General features: G+C 34.2%; 3 protein-coding genes across 12 annotated transcripts in view; all 3 read right to left on the bottom strand.

Moving 5' to 3' along the window:
• Positions 1 to 1155, bottom strand: part of LOC117607109 (uncharacterized) — a 29522-nt gene extending 28367 nt beyond the window's left edge. The window contains exon 1 of one of the 3 annotated variants that reach the window (XM_034330387.2): positions 434 to 1155. The gene's annotated coding sequence lies outside the window, so the exon portion shown is untranslated. The remainder of the gene's footprint in view (positions 1 to 433) is intronic. The other 2 variants (XM_034330384.2, XM_034330382.2) reach the window with 2 other exon arrangements.
• Positions 1156 to 1580: 425 nt separating this feature from the next.
• Positions 1581 to 7049, bottom strand: PhKgamma (phosphorylase kinase gamma). Of its 3 annotated transcripts, none has more exons than XM_034330398.2 (9): positions 6908 to 7049; positions 6260 to 6429; positions 5866 to 6150; positions 5702 to 5792; positions 5464 to 5600; positions 4510 to 4607; positions 4076 to 4159; positions 3328 to 3486; positions 1581 to 3218 (listed from the first exon to the last, which is right to left on the bottom strand). In XM_034330398.2, the coding sequence occupies exons 1-9, from the start codon at positions 6997 to 6999 to the stop codon at positions 3084 to 3086; spliced, it is 1251 nt and encodes a 416-aa protein (XP_034186289.1). In that variant the 5' UTR covers positions 7000 to 7049; the 3' UTR covers positions 1581 to 3083. The 3 variants fall into 3 exon arrangements, with proteins under 3 accessions (XP_034186289.1, XP_034186291.1, XP_034186290.1); XM_034330400.2 differs by lacking the exon at positions 6908 to 7049 and adding an exon at positions 6569 to 6895; XM_034330399.2 differs by lacking the exon at positions 4076 to 4159.
• Positions 6934 to 21881, bottom strand: part of fidipidine (coiled-coil domain-containing protein 93) — a 45088-nt gene continuing 30140 nt past the window's right edge. The window contains exons 1-16 of one of the 6 annotated variants that reach the window (XR_013063489.1): positions 11234 to 11484; positions 10607 to 10720; positions 10456 to 10550; positions 10262 to 10373; positions 10031 to 10189; positions 9765 to 9956; positions 9599 to 9649; positions 9432 to 9536; positions 9155 to 9366; positions 8762 to 9078; positions 8563 to 8683; positions 8404 to 8488; positions 8082 to 8235; positions 7879 to 7954; positions 7469 to 7803; positions 6934 to 7172 (exon numbers count right to left, since the gene is read on the bottom strand). Coding sequence is in view for 3 of the 6 variants with exons in the window: in XM_034330389.2 (XP_034186280.2) it covers positions 7911 to 7954; positions 8082 to 8235; positions 8404 to 8488; positions 8563 to 8683; positions 8762 to 9078; positions 9155 to 9366; positions 9432 to 9536; positions 9599 to 9649; positions 9765 to 9956; positions 10031 to 10189; positions 10262 to 10373; positions 10456 to 10550; positions 10607 to 10720; positions 11234 to 11284 (1812 nt within the window). In the remaining 3 variants the exon portion in view is untranslated. Of the gene's footprint in view, positions 7804 to 7878; positions 7955 to 8081; positions 8236 to 8403; positions 8489 to 8562; positions 8684 to 8761; positions 9079 to 9154; positions 9367 to 9431; positions 9537 to 9598; positions 9650 to 9764; positions 9957 to 10030; positions 10190 to 10261; positions 10374 to 10455; positions 10551 to 10606; positions 10721 to 11233; positions 11487 to 21881 lie in introns of those variants that run through there. The other 5 variants (XR_013063488.1, XR_013063487.1, XM_034330389.2 and 2 more) reach the window with 5 other exon arrangements.

Consider the following 21881-nt stretch of genomic DNA (forward strand, 5'->3'; position numbering starts at 1 on the left):
GGCAACGTAATCGCGAAAGCGTACCACAATCACGAGTCGGACACAATCGCATTCCGTGGTACGCGCAACCATGCAAAAATAGGAAGGAAGAACGATGCACTGAGACAAGTTGGTAAAAAGAGAGGCTGGAAGAGTACGAAAAGTCAAGAATCGTACTGTACACGGAACGAGCTCCTTAAACTGACAAAGCGACACACACGTTAGACGGGCGACGCACGCATCGTTGGCCAATAGGAGGTCGCGATAATGTGACGTCATCAGCTGAAGTACCGTGCGATTGGTTGGGTCTATTATGGCACGGAAAACACGCCACGCAACCACCTATACACATGTTAATTAAATAGGCGACAGTCCTGACGAGATAATGTTCTCTGAAGACTTTTAAACGGGCGTGGTGACGCGACAAATGCATAGAAAATAATCAGAAACTTACACGTATGCCACGATTGTATCCCGGTCACAATGAAAACACGCTGAAAACCCACTTCCACGGTAGAAATCAATTTCTTGCAAGAATTTCTGCGATATTTTCGCTGTCAAACACCCAACACATGCAGAAAATCACGAACCACTCGTAAATTTTTTAACAGCGGACGATCTCACGACGTTTCACAGTACACGACGGTTATAACCTGATCGATCTAGCGCGTGGCAGAAACATTTTACAAGTGCTAACCACTGCGCATCAACAGCCATGCTTGCTTGGCCACGATTCACGTGTCTAGGCCCCGAGGTATAGACCAATCAGAGCGCGGTTCATGACGTCACCTGGCTGTATCGACCAATGAACGCAGCCCATGTGACGCAGCACTCCGCTGGGCGTGTAAGAGAAGTGTCGAGCTGCTGTATATTGCTCGTTAGTTGGTACACTTTTTTCGCGATTTTCTTAAGTTTTCTTTCGTACCATTATGAAAAACGTATTAAATTAAGATTTCGAAGCCAACCAATATCATTTGCGCGTAGGCTTACCTTCCGGTGGACGCCAGAACGGACGAATATCGCGACAATCGTACACAGCACACCCGACACCCGGCTCGCCCGGGCAAACACTCACTCCGATCTCGGCGGCGTCACCCTCTGCCACCTTTTGTCACGTTCCTTCTCTGTCACATGGATCGGGAGCTGTACGCTGTTGCCACTTCTACGGATATACAACCATACATTTCATTGTTTACTTTTGCGCGCGCGCCAAAACTACGTCCCGTCACTTTTTCGAAAACTAATTATTTTTATTTAGTTTACCTTAATTTAAAAAATAAATGGGACGTTGGTTTTGCTATTACAAAACTATAAGAAAATTATTAAATTTGTATGTATTTATAATGTATTTTCATCAAAAGATGAATAATAGACAAAAAAAATGCAAATTAAATTTAAAACTTGAATAACACAGGTTGAATAACTAAAATTCAAAATAAAATAATTCTCTTTTAACAGTAGATTATCGCTATGTATACAAGTACCATAAATAACACATTAGTAAAAATTACACACGGACATTTATGGAATATACAACCTTGTGTGCACTTAACATAAATTGAAATTTATTAAAAGTATACAAAATATAAATACTTTGCAGCTGACAATAAAATTTAGCTTTATTGTAAAAAGTAAATATCATTTTTCTACAGGGAAATGACAAAAATATTTTATGTATGTATACGTGTATGTGTGCACAAAATCTGTATACTGTTTATAAAGGGATTGATTAAAACATTTACATGTGTTAATTACTTTCTAAAACCGTTTAAACACTGCATTAAGTTTGATTTATTTTAAGTTGTTTCAAATTATTCGAAAGCATGTAACAATTATTTTATTATTTTAAGAAAAATGAACTTCGTACATTTGCTTTTTTTTCATATTTTATAATCTAAAACAAATTCAGCAGTACAAAATATGACTAGAATTTGCATAAAACGTATACTACAATCTACATACAGAACTTAGTAAACAATATTACTATGGAATACATTACTTCAACAATACAAATTTTAATAAATTTATAATTTCACGTACTTAATACGTTGAATTTTTCTATAAAGTTTTTAAAATTTTGTACTATACATATATTCTTGATAAATTTCGTAAAAATTATATGATTTCTGGATTACACTAGACCTTTTCTCATTACACTTATTATTGATTATTTAATTTCAGCTTTGTACCAATAATATTAATCGGAGGTGGCAAAATATCAAGAATATATTGTAATAAAGATTAGTACAAACTTCTTATGTGTTGCTGATTTGTAATAAATTATATGACTTTTATTTACACTAGCGAGAATATTTTATACAAACGTACAAACATAAAAGTCATGGAACCGAAAAATTTCCTACATTTAGGTCATAGCGCGTTATGTTTGTACGTACGAGGAGCACCAGCATCTATATTTCGTATATACTTGTTGTAAGTCTTATTTTCTTATTTAGCACATGCAAAAGTTGTTAAACTTATTAAATTATTCTGAAAATAAGTTATTTCTTATATTGTGCTATGAAAAGAGCGCAAAATACTGTAAAGAAACACATTACGAATTTTAAATAGTTTTACAAACTGTTTTGATATAATACTTTATCTAGACACAAAGTACACTCCAAGGGTGCGATGCTAATGATTTATAGCATATTAATAAAAAAAAAACTTGTTCACAGTTTAGAACTTTTTTTTAATAGTGGATGTAACTTACGTTTATTGAGCATCACTATGTTTCAAAACAATAAATTAGACTACGTTAAAACCCCCTCAACTTGGCAACAAATTTATAAACTAAATGATCTAATCAATGCTTGTCTTCAACAACGTATAAAACAATGAATATATTTCAAGATTCACCACGTGATATCGCAAAAATCCGATGACAAAAAATGTAAGAATACTTTATAATTGCTAGAAAAAAAAAGTTTAAACAATTATTCATGTAATAATCAAACCCAAAAAGAGTACTATATACGTATCACTCTTTTTTTTTATAAGTTATTTTTTCATCTTTTCGTACTGGATATTTTTCTTAGATACTGTAAATGTAACTAATATAAGAATTAACAATTTAGCTAGATAATGCTTTAGAAAAGCATTGGTTATCTGCTCAAATTACTAACATAAAGATGCTTGAGTTCCGTCTTTGGCGTGTTTTCAAATAGAGCAGCTCGATTTTGTCCTTCGCCTTTCTTCACCCAATGACCATAAACTCTGAACGCACAACCATCAATGACCTGCAAATAAAATTATGCGCTACTTGGTTATTAATTTATAAAATGATTTAATCCATATTATATACCTGAATCTTATATTGTTAATAAATCATGAAAAACTGAATAATACCTTCCGTAAAATTTTTATCCGGTAAGGATCAGTAGATGCCACTTGAGTTGAAAGTGGCTCAGGTGTTATATGAAGTCGTTTAATACGTACTGCTGCGCGAACACAAATGATTGCTAATTGGAATCGTTTCCTTGCGTCAAACGATTTTGCTTTCAATTCCTGAAAGTATAACATCAGATAAAAACTCGTAAAATATTTAAATACAATACAAAATCTTATATTTTTGCTACACAGTTTCTGCACAGTGCTATTAAATATGGCAAAGAGAATGTATACAGTAAAACGAAAACGACACGAATAATGATAGTAGATCAGAATGTACAGAATTAAAGTCATTTTCATATTTTTTATGTGACGAATTTTCACAAATAATTTTGCAAAGTTTACACAGAAGCACCAGACCAATGAGGAATAAGTTAATATGTAAAATATGAAGCTTGAAACATTAAACTTGTATGTTAATTCTGTACAATAACATGCATCATATTAATATATCACTTTTATGTATTACTCATGCAGTCATTTTTTAAAATATTATATACAATTTTTAAACCTTAGATAATAATATTGATGTAGAATAATAAAAATACAAAATAAAAACATGAAACAAAATGTACATATACCTGATTAATTTAAAACGTTATTAAAGATCAAAATGTTAATTGTTACATATTTTATATAAAAACTGGAACTCACATTTAATGATAAATAAAAATAAAAAATAAAAATAAAAATAAAAATAATTTACCAAAGCTAACTGAGAAATCCTACTCAGACGTCGCGAATTAGTTGATAGAGAACGTTTTAGAGGAGCGATGTCTTGATCCCACAGCTGCAATTCCAACAATTTTTCAATTATCACGATATTAAGATCTGCTTCACCTCCTTCCTTCTTTCTTTTATGTCAAACCATTTCCAGATTAGTAATGTACATTTTCTTAAATCGATATTAAACAAAAGTGTGAAAAATAACATTCGATATTTTACAAAAGCCAGAATGTTTTATTGTAAACATAAAAAAGTAAACATATAAAGCAAACAAATAAAAAACATAAAATTATAATAAATATGGTACAGTTCCTTTTTAAATTACATAAAGTGATAAATGTTTCAGTCATGTGCTATTTTACTTTTGCTTCTATCTGTAAATATAATTTTAAAATTATTAACTAAAGCACTTACCACAGTATGGAAAAACGAATGCTCCAGAGCATCTTTAATACTAATCCTTTTCTTGGGATCAACAACTAGTAGCTTTCTTATCAGATCTTTAGGGGCCTCTGAAAATACAATTAAAAAGCTAAATGTTATAAATATTCGTAAACATTTAGGAATTTATGCGGAATATTTTCATTTAGAATGAAAAATTTATAACATACAAAAAGAAACATATACGTTATGATACCCTATTTAGTTAGAAGAATGCACATCACGTTCGAAGATTTGTTAATGGCAACTCTTACCTTCAATATATTTTCCCTCTATGAAGCAGCTCACATCAAGATGCTATATCTTTGATAGATGAATGTTCAAGATGACAATATTTTTCTGATATTACCGTGGGTTTTATTTCATGCTTGTGCATCACTAATATTCAATGATAAATTCCACCTAAAATTTTAGGTCTGTGTCTTGCACAGGTTGGGACATTTTACAAAAGTTTTGCTATTCAACTAGTATTAATTGTTTTGGAAACTGTTATATTCGTTTATTATGATGTAGCGGGTGTAAGAACTTTAATTATACATAAAGTAAAAGAAAGAAAAATTATATGTCTAAGGCAATAGTTATTTGATAAAATACAGTATTTGACACTGAAAAAGAATTACAAACAAAACTCTGAAAATGATGCATATTAAGGCATGCGTTATATTAATTAAGCATACATTCATTTCGTGCATAGAAGTGCTGCGAAAGTTGACCGCTGCTATCCTCACCAGTTCTTAGAACAAGTTTCATGGATGAGCTTCTGGAGTTAAGTATCTAAAATATACAAATGTAATACGCGGACATAATTTGGTGCTACTGCTTGAGGCCTGTTGAAAGCTGCCCACTATCGGTCCGGAGCCACGATCAACTTTCGAGGCAATTATACTTTGAAAATTAGTATTTTCCTATCTTCACAATAATAATTACCTGTTATGTCTGCCCACTCTGGTGACGTAAATGAGTATTTTCCCTCCATAATATTCCTAAGCATGACCATCTGTTTTCTATGCCAAAAAGGGGGACAACCAACTAATAATGTAAACATAATTACTCCACAGGCCCATCTAAAAACATGGTATAATATTTGTTTGTTATCAGCACAGCTAATTTTTTGTCTTCCAATGCTGTACTAATGTACACATATACAGAAAATTTATTAACTTACACATCAACTTCATGACCATAGCCTTCTGCATTTTCAAACATATTGCATTTAAGTACTTCTGGTGCCAAATACCCCGGAGTACCACAAAGATCTATTAAAGAATGGTAAAAATAATTGTGATTTAATATGTAATACATGACTGCTTCTGTAAAATGATTACAAACCATATAATTTATCTCCTGTTTTCAACATTCTAGCAAACCCAAAGTCAGTTATTTTTACATTTAAATTATCATCAAGTAATATATTCTCTGGTTTCAAATCTCTGTGTACTATTCCTTGATTATGTACATGTTGAACTCCCTCAAAAACTTGTCTCATGATATATCTTGTCTTTTTCTCAGAAAGAGTAACAACAGATGTGAGGTAGTCAAACAATTCTCCATTCTTACAAATTTCAAATATTAAAAATATGAATGTACTGGACTCAAAGACATCATGTAGTTCAACTGAAAAATAGGAAACACTTATTACACTTGGAATAATTATAACATATTTTTATGCACAAAATTAAGCAGATAAATGTTTCTGCATAAAAAAATCTATTATAAGACTTACTAATATAAGGATGACCAGCTACTCTACGTAGAATATGTACTTCTTGTAATGTAGCATCTTTCATAGTATGTCCATCCTCATTAGTTTCATTACTAATATCTATGATTTTAGCTGCATATTCTATACCTGTTTCTTTTTCTATACATCTTCTAACAGTGGAAGATATTCCTCTGTAAATGTTAAAGAATCATTTAATTCGTGATAAATATTAATTTGAAATTTGAAATTTGAATTTTCTATAATTATAGAATTAATAATTTTCTCAGCCAAGTCAAATAGCTTTAAATTTACGAATCATTTAAAATATACCATTTGTAAACAGCGACGAAATACAATACGTATTGTTGGCTGTTTATTCATACGTAGGTACTTTCTTTGTGTTTCATGTTAAGTTACCCTTTGTTATTTTTCAAATTTTATTTCATTAATATATAACAAACTATCAAATACTTAATTTCATTAAATTATATAATTGCACAGGTTAGTTTTTGTATGTGTGAGACTATGAATTCCTCTATTCGTTTTATTGTGATTGCAATACCCAAAGATCTAATAATATAAACATGAACATATCTATCATAGAAGCATATTCTTCGAACCAATAAAAATAGTACGCTATGTTCTTTTTCTTTAAATATCACGACGAACCTTCCAAGGATTTCTTTGGGTTCATATTTCGCATAAAATCCCTTCGCTGCGTCCTTATCCGGCAAGAGGTCATCTCCTTCGTCTTTTGCCATTTTACACGCAATACTTTCATATGAATCACATTAAAAGCCACCTTAGAGATAGCACATGTTCCTTTAATTTGAAAGGAACAGAGTCTAATAGACAGTTTTTCCACCCAATGCGATTGTCATATTACTTGTCGTTACTAAACGTCGCGCTAGGTCTGACTACATCCTAAAGTACGCTACAAAAAAAAAAAATCACTGATCAACGTATACTGATAATGGTCACGATAGATCCACGGAAAGACAAAAAGACACATGAACACATAAGCCCCTGTCTGTGAGAGGAACAATGGCGATAGTTCAATATAAAGTAACGAACGAAGAGGGCTCTGACGGTGCAACCAGGAAGACGCGGACTCGTCGAGCGTGAAAGGGAAAACGGACAGGCGGCAAATAGCAATCTATTATCAATCTAAAATTGCTGCCCGAAGGTGTGCATATATTATGCATGTTTTACCTATGTTGTACGACTCACGCGAGTATCATGTGACTTCGGTAGTTTAGGTCCTATTTTAAATCATGTATGCAGCTGCGGTTGTCGCATTAATCACGCGTACAACATTTGAACATGTTTTTGTAATGTCATACATTAATATCAGTTGTAGATCTGTCAAAAATCAAAAGTGCGTCTTCGCAAAAAAATTAATATATGCATGAAAAATGTATAAGATAAATGAAAAACCACACCATTCAATAAGTTTATGCGATATTCTGATAGAAATATTACAACAAACAGGGAGGAAGGGGCAGTACCATGTCATATCACATTCTTTAATTTCATAAAACCATCTCATCCTCGCGAATATGTATCTAAAAAAACAAGAAATATTTGATATATATTACCCACTTATACATATGTACAGGGCAAATATAAATAGAAACTACCGCTAGCTCGCTTGTTCCTCGCAGTCTTGCTCTTAACGTTGAGCGCAATTACTCCGCTCGGATGATGCATCCATTCCTTTAACATATTTTAATATTGCGCGTTAATGTACTTTGATGGAAGTAATCAAAGCAAAAATACGAGGATTCGTTACATTCTTTTTTTCAGCTAAACGGAAATGATATATATATATATATTTACGGACCACGTAGTTGAGCGAGCAAGGCCTCATTTTTACGACATTCAATAGTAAGTTGCCTGACCGCAGCAACGTATTTACGTTGTTGCTCTACCAGCGTGACCAATTGCCGGCTAAGAGCATCTCTTCTATTTTTCTCGTCCGCGCATCGTTTTTCCACCTACATAAAACATAATCCCCTTATCAGACTATAAAAACTAATATAATTATTAACATTCATATATTCTCAACGAAATGCATTTCAATCTTTGAATGTTACTCTATGTTGATGTACGTAGAAAATAAAGATTCTTATAAAATATATTGATGAAAAAGAAATGTTTCTTACCTTCGCCTTATTGCGCTTTACGCCTCCAACGATCGCTTCGAACTGTTTAAGAAATTGTTCCTTGCCACTTGCTGATGCCATTGCTCTGATAAAAACAAAAAAATATATCGAAAATGTTTTATCATTAAATAACAAATACCAAGTTCACGAATTACTCACTCATTATAATTATCTTGAATGGAATTTAACAACGATAACTCTTTGCTTAAATAAAGTTTCGTATCATCAAGTGTATTGTACAATGTGTAATATTGTTTTGTTTCTTTATGTTTGGCCGAAACTGCAATTTAAACGATAAGACATTTAGTTAACACGCTAAATAATCGAACAGTGTTAAGTAAAAATAGATTCGATTAACCTTGATTATACAGCTCCATAAATCGTCTTTGATATTGAGTAAGCTCGGAACGACCAGGAACATCGTCGAGCTGTCTGGTTAAAGAAGCGATAGCTCTATTCTTCTTGGCTAATTGTAACCTGGCTTTCGTAACTGCTTCTTTCTGTTCCTCGTACTCTTTCAGCCGATCCTCTTCCTCTTCTGAAGTACCACTTTCAGTTTCTTGTAGTTTACCTCGCAGAAGATTCAAATCGGATTTACACTGCTCCCGAAAATTATATTCCTGCTCCTTCAAACCATCGTGAACTAAAAGAAGTTCTTCCAAACGCTTGTAAATGCTAAAGAAACAATCAAAATAAAATTATTTCAATTCAATACCAAATATACTACACGTAAAGTTATAAAAATAAGTGCCTATCGTTTTCATTGATTCCCATTTCCTGCGCCTTCTTCAACGAACTCTCAATAGCTTGTCGCTTCGCACGAGATTCGTTCAATTTTTCAGTTGATTCTGCAAGCTTAGCAGTTAAGCCTTCTTTCTCTTTCGTCAATTTTCGTAATCTATTTTGGAGTGCCGCTTTTTGTTTCTCTAGTGCGATTATTGCCGCGTTAGTACTTTTACTTTCCTGTATTTAACAAATTATTAATTAAGAGTACACCTATAATTCGTATAAATGCCAGATCAATTTACCTCCGTTTCAGAAATCGACATCGTTGCATACTTTTCCGCTGCTTTGGCAATCTCTTGAGCTTGAATACCAACAATGTTTCCTACTGCGGTTACGTTTAAACGCGCCTACATAAATTACATAAACTCATATAATTAAAGTTTAATGTTTATTAAGCATGGTTGCTTACCGAACTTTCCTCGATGGCAGTCAAATTTCCGGCTACTTGTTCGGTGTTTTCCTAGATAAAAATATTTTTTTTTAAGTTATACAATTTTTTTTTAAGCGACGGTGTTGGCACTGTACAGAAAAAATAAAATTTTGCATTGTATATGTCAAACATGTTTTATTTTCACCTTCTCTTTTAATTCTTTTGTACTTTTATCTTCTTTAGAATCGCTAGCAGAAACAGTTTCGGGCGACGATGCAGTGATGTTTTTAGAATATAAAGGCGCTTCGTATTCTAAAACAGTGCCTAGAAATTTAGTAGATTCGTCTCGGGCAGAGTCGCCTTTATACTTGAAAAGGCGTCGAGGTTCGTACGATTTCTATAAAAAGAATTTAATAACTTTAATTATTACGGATATTACTTAAGAATTCGTTTCCTAACAATGTAGCATACTTTCACCAAGTGAATGTTTTTTATCAGATTTTCTTTAGCTGCTTTCGTTGCACCCGGATCCTCCGAAAAGGAATGTCTTTTATGAAACTGATTTAAAGCAAACGATCGGACAAAATCGGCTGTTTCTTCTCGCGTTTCCATTGACCGTTTCACCAGCCACTGAAATCTGTATGATTATTCAAATAGTTCTTAAAAACCAAGAATCATGAATTAAAAATAAAAATTACTTACTTGAATAACAGGGAAGATATGAATACAATCTAAACCTTGAATTTGATGCGGTTCTACTCGATATGGACAATTCATTTTAGGTAACATGGCAACTATTTTTTCAGTCAGAGATCTAAAAGTTATTGTATAAATTAATACTGATGCTTTGCACAGGGTACTGGATATTTCAAATCATGCTTTTCGCTCGGACTTACATTTTTTGACCTATCGTAAGATTTTCATGAAATAGTAAATCAATATCTACATCGAAATTACAAGATTCTATGCACCAAGTCATCCCACCGATTACCTGAAAATATTAATTTAGTATAATCATAAAAAGAAGAATGTACATCATATACATACCTTATCAAAATTCGATAAACCTTTTATCCTAGCTCGAAAATACCCTGCCACCGAAAGCAGGTCGATGATGTCTTGAAACCTCTTTGTTTGTTCCTCATCTTCACGAACATCAGCCTGAAAATATTTTACAATGCATTGTCTTTAACTACATTCCATTGAATTTTAAATCATATTTCCCGCACTTCGTTTACAACAGGCGATAGTACACAGAATCGCCGTTAGAGGGACGATAACGATTTGAAAATGTAGCAGGTATATTATTTACTTTTAAAATTAAGTGTCTGCAAATAAACAATCGACAAAGTAATAAAGTAAATAATAATGTTACATGACAGATGTTCTATTATGAAAAAAAGAAAAAATCCAAGAATAAATTATGAAAGAAAAGGAAACGGGAAAGATGGAATGAATGATGGAAACGGTGAAATTTGGAACGCACAGTGGAAATTTATCAAAATTAAGCGACGTATCGCATTCTCTGATATTGATGTATGTAGATGTATACATTAACAAAATAATATTGTAAATAAACGAAAAATAATATCCACATTTATCGTTGCTGGTAGATCAATTTCAATTCTCAACTTATTAGTTTAGCAAGAAATATGATTACTTTCGTAAACGTACCTCAGTGGTTTCCGAGCTTCGCAACAATTTTTTTGGTACGTCATTTAACATGATTAGATACAACAAATTTTTGAATTAGAGTGGGTAAAATATGTATGCTGAATTTATAAGAAATTATTAATATATTTAACAGTATTCAAGTGTTGTGCCACTGTATCACTTGACATTGTCGATTAGTGCTGTAGTTACAGCCATTTTATTTCTGTCACGCCCTACAGATAGATTTCAAGGCGCATTTCTAAGTTCCTCTTCTTAAAGCTCCTTTCACAGTCAAAGAGATAAGCTAAAATGTAATTTAAATATTACGTGCCAAATAGAATGAATTTTCCTACGCGCTATCAGTAATTAAAATGAAATGAAGCATAAGTAATTTACAGTTAGGGAAGACAGATGAGAGGCGCAGGGTAAAATACTTCTACCATTTTCGTATCACATTCTACTATACCAACTAGGATTGACATTCTATCACAGCGCTGTTAGTGGTGGGAATTAGAATTAAAAACATTTCCTACCACCTCAATAGAAAAAGACAAATTTTGGCGAAAATTCGGTAAACCGTCATGCTCTGGTCCAGGTCAAATTTTGTAAATAAGCTCCATTTTGCAAAAGGAAATATCTGTGAAAATGGTTTTTGGCGATCCGGAAAAAATAATTGTTTTACAAAACACAAATAGTTTCAAAATACATCATTTTCAGAAGAATCGACCGTCAGGAAGGTAGGAAATGTCATCAAAATGGTAAAAAAATCTTTATCGAGTCGCCAAAAACCATTCTCCCAGATGTTTCCTTTCGCAAAAAGGAGCTTATTTGCAAAATTTGAACTAAATCAGAGCATGATGGTTTTCCGAAGAACAGTCTAAATTTTCGACTTTATCTCCGTTGTAAGACCGATGAATACGTTGGTCTATTTTGGGAAAGGTGGAGAAGCTCAGAAAATGGAGTTGGAACAGGGAGAACTTTTTCGATGTTTAGGGAAGACTGAAGTGTTGAAAGATGTCCTTCGAATCTCTTTTTTTTTCTTTACCAACCAGTGCGATCTATCGATCATTCATGACCGCAGTTCACCAGAGTCCATAACTGCGACGCGCAGGTTGGAAGATGGTGGGGGAACGCAGCGAGCTCTCTGCTAATCGCTTTCCACTTCGTTTGGGAGTATCGCCAATCAGGGCGAAGATGCGCACTGGAGAAGCGCGAAGAACGAAAAGTGGTCTTTTCGCAGTTATGGACTCTGGTGAACTGCGGTATAGCCCAGTGATTTTAACCTGATGTAGTTCCTAAAATTATCTTTCTAAATCATAGAGTGCGTCTCAGAAAAGCCGACAAAAATGAGGTTTTGGGCAATGTCGATATTTTAGATTGTGAGACACGAAATTCTATAAGGTGATTGCTCTGTTTTGCATCTCGTCTGTGCTTTTAACTTGGGGAATACCACCACAGCGAAAATTTAAATTCGTAAATTTAACCCTTTTGTTACCATTGTAGCTTGTCAGGCAAACGTAAAAGTAGTTTTGTAATGTGGGGCGAGTTGCTAATGGGTTATATATAGACCGTAAAAGAAAAAGAAATGTGCGTATCCTACGTAGCATGCTTTATAATTTTGTGCAAGTAAATTATAGATTTAGAACATAGATCTGACAGGCTTAACACAAATTTTGACATGTGTTTAAAAATTTATTTGGAAAATAGGGCATGGTCTTTTGTTTCCTTTTTATGTGGTAATAGAAAAGATAAAAAATTTATTTTTATCACCGATGGCAAGGAAAAATGATTCAAAATGTTAAAATATAAAAAAATAATATTTTTTGCAAGAGCTAAGTAATTTAAAAATAAAGGTGTTAAACATTATGCATTAATTCTCAGTGATGTAACGACACCATGTGCTTCGCCACGTGGGTGTTGAATAATTTGATATACATAAATAGTATGCGTTTAAGTATCGCTGGCAATTAGAGTGTGACTTAAATATTTACACAAATTCATTATCACAAATGATGATTATACTATAAAAATACCTTCATTTACATTATAGAAACAGCTGTTACTACATGTATGTATAACGATGGAACAAGAAAAGTGATTACTTTTATGGTGGACTGTACAGTCACACCACACAGCATGCCAACTGCAATGGAAATTTCCACTGAAGCAGTCGGTTGCCACCGTCTTGTAGACGCTTCGTAGCCGCGCCTAAAAACCAGATTGTGTCCACCAACAGATTAAATTGAACACTACCTACAAAATTGATCCTTGTTTATTTAATCGATAAATTTCGATTCACAAAAAGATCTATAAGCAATAGATAGAAATTCTTAAATTTAGAAACAAAAATTTAAGGCGCTTAACTTTATGTAAATGCTAAAGACATGACACTTGATGCAATTTTAATTATGTATACATAAAAAGAACAATCATTTGATAAAAGATGTGGAAGTGCACTAAAGGTTGTCCTAATGTTCGTAACAGAATAGTGTTTGAATTTAGTGATGTTCTTTTTCTTGATAAAGCTTGAATTACAATCTCGGTTCCTCGATCCTGTGACTCAGGAGTACTGTTATCGATGTACGGTTTCTTATTGCAGAATTTTTGGTCGCGATAACTAAAATACATTCCTAACAATAAATTTATAAAGCATCCGTAGGAATTAAAAATTATTATTTCATTCTGAAAAGTCAACCAAACACTGCAGTATTTAACAACATATTAAAGATAGCAGTCATAAAAATAAACACAGCTGTGGACACAAATTGTTCTTATTATTAGAACAGTGATATAATACATTTTAATTAGGAATAAATTCCATTGAGATTATATACGCAGAAGTTATGAATAATAATTTAAAAGAGTTGCCAAGTTGAAGAATTATAGTTACTAGCCGCCATTTTTGAATGAAATATAACCCATCATAAATTCGAAAATTAGAATGAAGAAGAATATAGAATTTACAGACCAACCATAAGATAACCATCTGGCGACATAAAAAATAAATGCTCTTCGATTTACCCTGTGACATGCAATGGAAATTTTCATCTCGAGTAGGAAACATGCTAGGAATTTTAGTGGTCATAACGTCTCTAGAACCTTCTACGCACGAGTTACGTTAGAAGATCGCATGCTTTTGAGTGGCATTGTACAACGGGGGTCGAGGGGCCTCGTGTGGCCTGGTCCCCTCCCAAGATAAGAAGGCCTGAAGGGGCCTGATTGGACGTATGCCATAGCGTTTGCAAGACTTGCGCGCCTTTGTATTAGAAATACACGCTGTTCGGTTAACTCCAACCACGCACTTGTGTTCGATACGATTAACCACGTGTAAGGATTGCCCGTCGACGAGAATAGTTGTTATATACCCTTTATGGTTTTGGCTCTTTGTGCATGGTCTGGAGCCACGAAAGTGGTGAAAGAACCCCTTTTTTTGGAGGTTATGTCTCCATCTAATGAAGATGAACATTTTTTTTATTTTAACTCTTTGATTATAGGTTTAAAGTATAAGTCATGTTCCTATAGTACATAATTTGCAGAAAGGTAGATATGAATACATATTCGATTTTTTGCATTTTTTGTACTTAATCATCTTGAATATTGGAGCATGGCGTATATGGTAACATGGTGTCATACTACGCCATAAAATATCGATTCGTGACTGTAACAGGATTTACTTTCGCGTCGTTTGACAACATTATCTTTGTGAAATATCGCCAGCAGCACGTGCTTATATTGCATATATTCGTGAGTTCGCGCCATGTGCCACAGACGTTTCACGAAATTCGGCCTTGTAGCCAGTGATTCTTTCACTTGAATAATTTTTTGCGAATAGATGTTAATAAAGTCTTTTCGCGCTACTCAAACGATTTGTACAAATAAAAATTTCGTATTCACGTTTTTATTGTATCGTTGTATTGACCCTTTTGAAATTAAGCAATGTTGCAATTTTTACTTTTAATAATTTATACGTGTGGCGTTAGGCAACAATTATTGTTCGAACGGGAGTGTTCAGAAAAAATTCGAATAATAGTTGACTAATTTAAAAAATAAATATTTACCGTCATATGACATGTAATTTACAAAATTGCGTGAAATTATTACGGTACCTTCGACGGGCATCATTGTTTCTGCTTGTTTGTAAATGTTTCCACGCGTTCAAAGCTTAAATCGATTAAAAACACGCGTTTCTCCAGCTTCACGTATTCCATGTAGAATAAATAACGCGTATAACGAATTACCTTTTGGACGTAAATCACTCATCGCCGATACCTACGTGCTTGTTAAAGAAACAAATGCCGTTTCCTTTATCGTAAATTATGCCCATGATATACTTCATTACGTGTTGTACCGGATAGGCTTGGCTCGCGAACGCACTTTTGCTGATCTTCCAAAATGTAAGTAAATTTCTTTATCTGTATTAAACTCATAACTATCTACATTTAAACTAAATTATCATAATTTGTGAATAGAACGTATTGCACATATTAAATAATATGAATAATTTAAAAATAACTAGAAAGTAACAATTTTCGAATTGCTCCCAAAATCTTAATCCGATCCAAAGTACCTAATGCTGTTTTTTTTCTAATTATTGGAATATATCTAATTTATGATGTCGGTCACCAATGATCCTCACGATATTCAACGTGTTAATAACACGTGCTAATTAATTCTTTCGCGTAAAGATAGCAGTGCTATTGACTGGTTCAGTACTTGGGAAGAAGAGTTGCCAAAAAAAGTCTACAGACTAACAGAAAGTAAGTATTGAATAACATAACTATATTGGCCATCAAATGTATAATGAGTTTAAATAAAAGAAGAAGGTGAGATATCGAAAATTTCTAGATAGAATGTGTTTAAATAGAGATGCACTCTTACACAAAGACCGGTATATGAAACAGCAAATAAGTGCTGTATAAGCGACGAAGATTGTACTTTCCGGTATTTTACGGGTTAAGAACTGGTATCGATGTATTTTTTAACACGCGCATCAAGAATTCCCGGTGTTACAGCGCGTTTTCTTATCCTGTTTATTTTCTTCCTTCTGATACGGTGAGATATGAAATATTCATTTCCAGGAATACAGCAAATTTTTTTGAATTCATTTATGCCGTTCAGGTGACAAAACGTATGCTTCAGACGTTCTTATTTATAAATGTAATTACTTGTCTCAGTCGCTCTTCGGTGAAGATGTAAGGAAAAAGGATAATGGAGGAAAATCCCAGAAGTGTAGGAAAAAATCAGAATTTAAGACTCATGTTTCTGTATAAACTAAATAATTATATAAGTTATGAAGAAAACTTGGGAAACTATATTCTCAGCGCTGGATGAAGAGAGGTTTTAAGGGGGGTTGTAGCCCCGGGCCCTACTTTCCAAGAAGGCACTATCCTAAACCTTCCATTTACTATGTCAAAAAATTCCAAACCTTGGAAACCACTATAATTTTGAAAATTTTGTACCTAATTGCTACTGAAAAAATAAAAATACTAACTAAGCCTAAGCATACAAATCATTTTTATTAACCCTCATCACTCCAACTGGCCGAAATGCTGCCAAGTGGAATTGATTTCTTGAAGTACGGCACAATCAGATATAAGATGACCCAAAGAAGGATCAACATGGACAACAACTGTTATACAATACAATGGCATCTAGAAAGGGAAGAAAGTTCAAGGCTCAAGGATGAGCGGCTGTACGGGGGTGGCTTTGACCATGTTTACCCCTGGGTGCGGTTATTTCATTGAATCTGGGCCAAAGAATGCACTTACACACACGCTTGCAGTTTGAAGTAGTTCTCTGTACAGGAAGGGTTAACACATTTGTCGTGACGTTCTCTCGCAGACTTTTTGCATGCATCTGCGTCATCCTTGTTCATCTGTCTTCTTGCGACCTATATACGAACTGAGAGAACATCGATTGCGACAGTAAGGCGCCCTGAACGTACCAACAAGAATCCTGTCCGATTTTCGCGTGTATCCGCGATTATCTTTCGCGTCGATCGCCAGACGATTCATCATTGAATAATAAACGAGCCATTACGTACGTGTACTTATACGAGGTCTTTGAGAGTGGTACCATAATTCTAGAACACCCTGTATACATCACTATTCGTTGATATCTTTTTCTTAGCGTTTAATGATTACATATAGGCACGTTTACAAATGAGAAAAAGGAAAGAAAGTTTAAAGTGAAAGAAACCTGATGATAGAGTGCCTATGGACAACAGTGTGTTCGAAGATAATTCCTTTAAAAAACCTGGAAAATTCCTCAATGTAATTCTATGATCTTACTTGAACATACTGTTTCACTGATTTCACTGAACTTTCACTGATTTTCATGAAACTGCAAGACGATTTGTACCTGTCCGTTCAGAAGATTCAAAGTTAATCTTTATAAGGAAAAATTATATACGTATTTCATAAAATAAATGTATAGAATATGTATGATACATTATGCAAATATACAAATATCTAAACCATAAAATATTTATGTAATGTGACGGTTAGGAGCACTAAATAGAATCCTGCTAATGAAATTCGGTATGCGTACAAAATTGTTTCGTCAGAGATTGATGAATCAGTTTCGCAGTGCTAAAAAAGGTGTCACAGGCTTTCTAAGGATTGAAATTCGGTGAGAGTGTCTCGGACTTTGCGAGGAATCTTTTTTGTATGAATAAAATTCAATCTACATATACTTCATATGACCTGACTAAGAATATGTTGAATAGCGGTATTAACGGAACATTATCCAACAATATTAATTAATTACTTTTATCAAAAGTAATTTTCTACGTAACTACATAGATAGGGAGCAGGGTGAGCTTGGTCCCCCTTTCCATCAAATATGGGGTGACATCCTTTATCACTTTAAAATTCTAAAATTCTAAAATTTTAAGGTCCTGAAATTTCGTGGACTTGGCCCACCCCATAAAAAAGACTTAGTTACGCCAACGTTTGACGTTATAAAAAAAAAAAATGATTCTTGGTCCCGATTGAATTCTGCAGGATCGATTATTTTTGCAGAGTCGCAGTTATTTATCCGTTGCACATTGAGATGAACGAAACCAAGCAAGTACGAAGCTCTGCAAAATCCTACCGGATGGCCTCATAGTGGAAAGTTTCCTTTCGCGTCGATATATTGCGAAACAGTACTAGTCGAGTTTCGAGTTACCTACGATATCAGCGTCGCAAAGTTCAAATCTTCAACGCGATATCGTATTGCGGTGGCAAAGCTTCGTTCTTCCACCTCCTGGTCTTTGTCTCCTTTTATGCTGGCGCCAGGAGAAAAATATGCATTCAAATTCGCATGCTTGCTAGAAATGTGGGATTTTCAACTGAAGCAGAGTCGATTTAACCTTTTTGTGCAATTTTTTGATTTTGAGGTGATATATCAAATTTCGTGAAGTGATATATCAAACGAATGTTTTGATAAACACTTTTTTGACAAACAACGCCATATCAAGGGGAGCTCTGAGGGGGTCTGCAGCTCCTGGTACCAATTTCCAGGGGGCTCTATCTAAGCCTTTTAATTACTACAATATATTAAAATATATTGAATGAATCTTCTTTTTCTTTTTTAATTTTTGAACTAAAGGGGTTCTCAATAGTTTTGTTGACGGAGGTATTTTGTATACATTCCAAGGAAATTAAATTCAAATATGTAAATACATACTGCACATAAAAATGAAAGAAAAACCATTTGCTTCAAAGTTTATGGGTCATACACGTTTCTAGTAATAATCTCATATTTCGCTTATGTAATTTGTCTTTTCTTGGACTACAGTATCAGTCTACGTACATTGGAGCAATTAAATTTGTTCTAAATTATAAATGTACGAACTATAATAAAAACCGAGTGACGTGTCTTTTTCGATAACAGAAGCATTCTGATAATAGAAAATATGAATAAGTGGAAGTCGTGTAATAGAAGTTCTACTCGGTATTTCCAGTTATTTTTCTTTTACTGTTATCTCACAGATAAATTGCACTGGTGTTCATTTGTTTCTGTAGGAAACTTGACAGAGTTAATTGTCTGGCATTATTTAAAAATAAACAATTTTTTATCCACGTTATCCGGAATTGCATAACTTTCTTGAGTACGTTATTCCATATCATCATCGAACAATAGCTAGGTAAATTAGTTCTCTTTAATCAACTCAAAAATTACTGAAATTGATTAATTTTCAATATTTCCTTTATGACAAGAACTTCTCCGTTTAATCAGCAAATTCTATTTTTATTTCTCATCGTACAACAGGAGTACATCGTCATTAAGAAGGTTCACCGTCATCGTTGTGATACGTTCCTAGGTATCATTGACGAAAGCTGCTTATTACGTGTAAGACGATATTTCCATACATTCCATAATGAAAAGAAGATGCAATTCGTCAGAGATAAAACGTAAATGAAACAAAAGGAAAGGAATGAAAATTAAGACACGTCACTTTAATTTGCGAACACTGCGACAAGGTGTCAACAATGTTGTTAACCCTGATCCCGAGCCAATTGGTATGGGCTGGAAATAAATAACGATGAAGTCATAAAGTCTAATCTTTTCTGCTGACACGTGTACACACAGTTATCTCGGGGATGTCAATGAAACGGGAAGCGGAAAGTATACGAAATTACGTGAATCACTTTATCGCGGTGAGAATACATGTTCGTTAACCTTGCAATAAAAAGTGAAAAAAAAAGGGAAGCTGATTATACCAGCATCGAACAAAATAATAAAAAATGATTTATTCTATTGATTTCTCGATTCACTGTTAAGTCAAATGAAAAATATTATTTAGCATTCGTAATTTGTTGAATTGTTTGACAAAATTGATTTTGATCATCGTGGAATGCAACACGTCAATTTCAATGTTGTGCAACCGAATGCGCAGTACATTAAAATGATGCATTGGCAGACATTAATAAGCAGAACGTGACAACATTTCCTGTTTCGACACGATTAAATTGGCATTTTTCGCGACAGGTGTTATCAGAGGCTACTATGTATACTTGTACATCGCACACGTGTGCTCCTGTATTAATCAAGAAGTCCTTGCAGCGATTAGATCAGAATCATTTACAAGTAACGTTTGATCGATGAGTCAGATTAAAAAATTTCCAAATAAACCTTCCGCTTTGGCTTAAACAGTATTAGGTATTTACGTCATTGATAAACGGTTAGGTTACCAATGTTACCATTGGTTAGGTAAACGGCGTTAGGTCAAAGTGGAGGGGAAAAATCTTGAATGAACGCGTGTTTCTACAATTCTCGATTCAATAGCCAGCCAAGGATACTGTTTTCCTCCTTTTTCGACGAAGAAGAAAAAGAATCAAATAAATTATATCCTCTTGAAAATTTTCAAATCAATAATCCTTGCTTCTGCGCTGTTAATCCTGATTGTGCACCGCTACCAAATTTCTTCGTCATTATTTTTATTAAGCAACACGTGATTGTTTCATAAGGTTACTCCATCACTCTGGATTTGATACTTATATCACAGAAAAAGTATTGTACACATTGAAGGAAAAGATGTAATTGATATGTTATCAAAATGTTTATCAGAGTGTTCCACGTAATGGACGTATATCATCTTTTTTATATCCTTTATCGAGACAAGTACAATACTCCGGGGTTTTCATGAGAAATAAAAGGGTATCATGGTCATTGGGACTAAATAATAATCTTGAAGTGTTCTCCAAAAAGAACATGATTGATGGTTTTATTTTCGAAACCGCAATTATTTCAAGGAACAATGCCATTCGGTTGTTTAAATCCTGAATAAAAAGTACCCTTCACATTTTCAATGAAACTAAAAATACTGTCTGTTGTTTTAGAACATTGTCTAGTACTCGAAAATAATTCTCCCCTCTTCCAACAAGAAAATGATGTATTTTTCATTTGTCTTGTTTTTTAATTTCAGCTTCGGTGCTTCTGAATATAATCTGTTTTCGATATTTCCTCTCGATGAACATTGTCACCCGACAAGGAGGACAGTTATTAGAAAATATCGTGGGCGGATGTTCGTTCTCCCAGCGTTGATAGCGTTAACATATTCGCTACCACTGTCAGATGCGATACGATGCTCCAATTTCTCGCGAAACACACGTGCGATGGTCATCGAGTTTACATTTTTATATTTCTTAACCGGTGATCGAGCTCCTTTGAAAATGTCAAAGTGAGTCTGTCTCCTTCGGACGCAAAAGATGCGTCATCGATTATATCTGCTAGGACATCGGTAAGACGTACCCGGTGCGTCGTCGGTCTCGAACATGTTAACCTTGATCCTGTACCGAGGTGGTACTGGGTACCAGCAACGCGAGACGATTATATCCGATTATACTCGATAGACGGATAACGATGCAGAAACGCGTTCGACGTAAATGGATTTGGCATGTGCGGTGGGAGTGGCGGAATGGTTTCGCGGACGAAAAAGGAGACGGGTGAAAGAAAACGAGGGAAAAAAAGAGTGCCACCAAAGGTGGGGGAGAGAGAAAGAGAGAAAAAGATAGAAATGTCGAGTGTGCCACTGGGTAGAGAGTGGTGGAGATAAAAGAGAGAAAGCTAGAAAGGAGTGAAAGAAGAGTACAACAACGACGACGAGGACGACGACGAGGACGACGACGACGACGACGACAACAACGACGACAACGACGCCGACGTCGATGATGATGATGAC

This window comes from Osmia lignaria, chromosome 2, assembly GCF_051020975.1.
Source record: "Osmia lignaria lignaria isolate PbOS001 chromosome 2, iyOsmLign1, whole genome shotgun sequence".
Classification (NCBI taxonomy): Eukaryota; Metazoa; Arthropoda; class Insecta; order Hymenoptera; family Megachilidae; genus Osmia; species Osmia lignaria.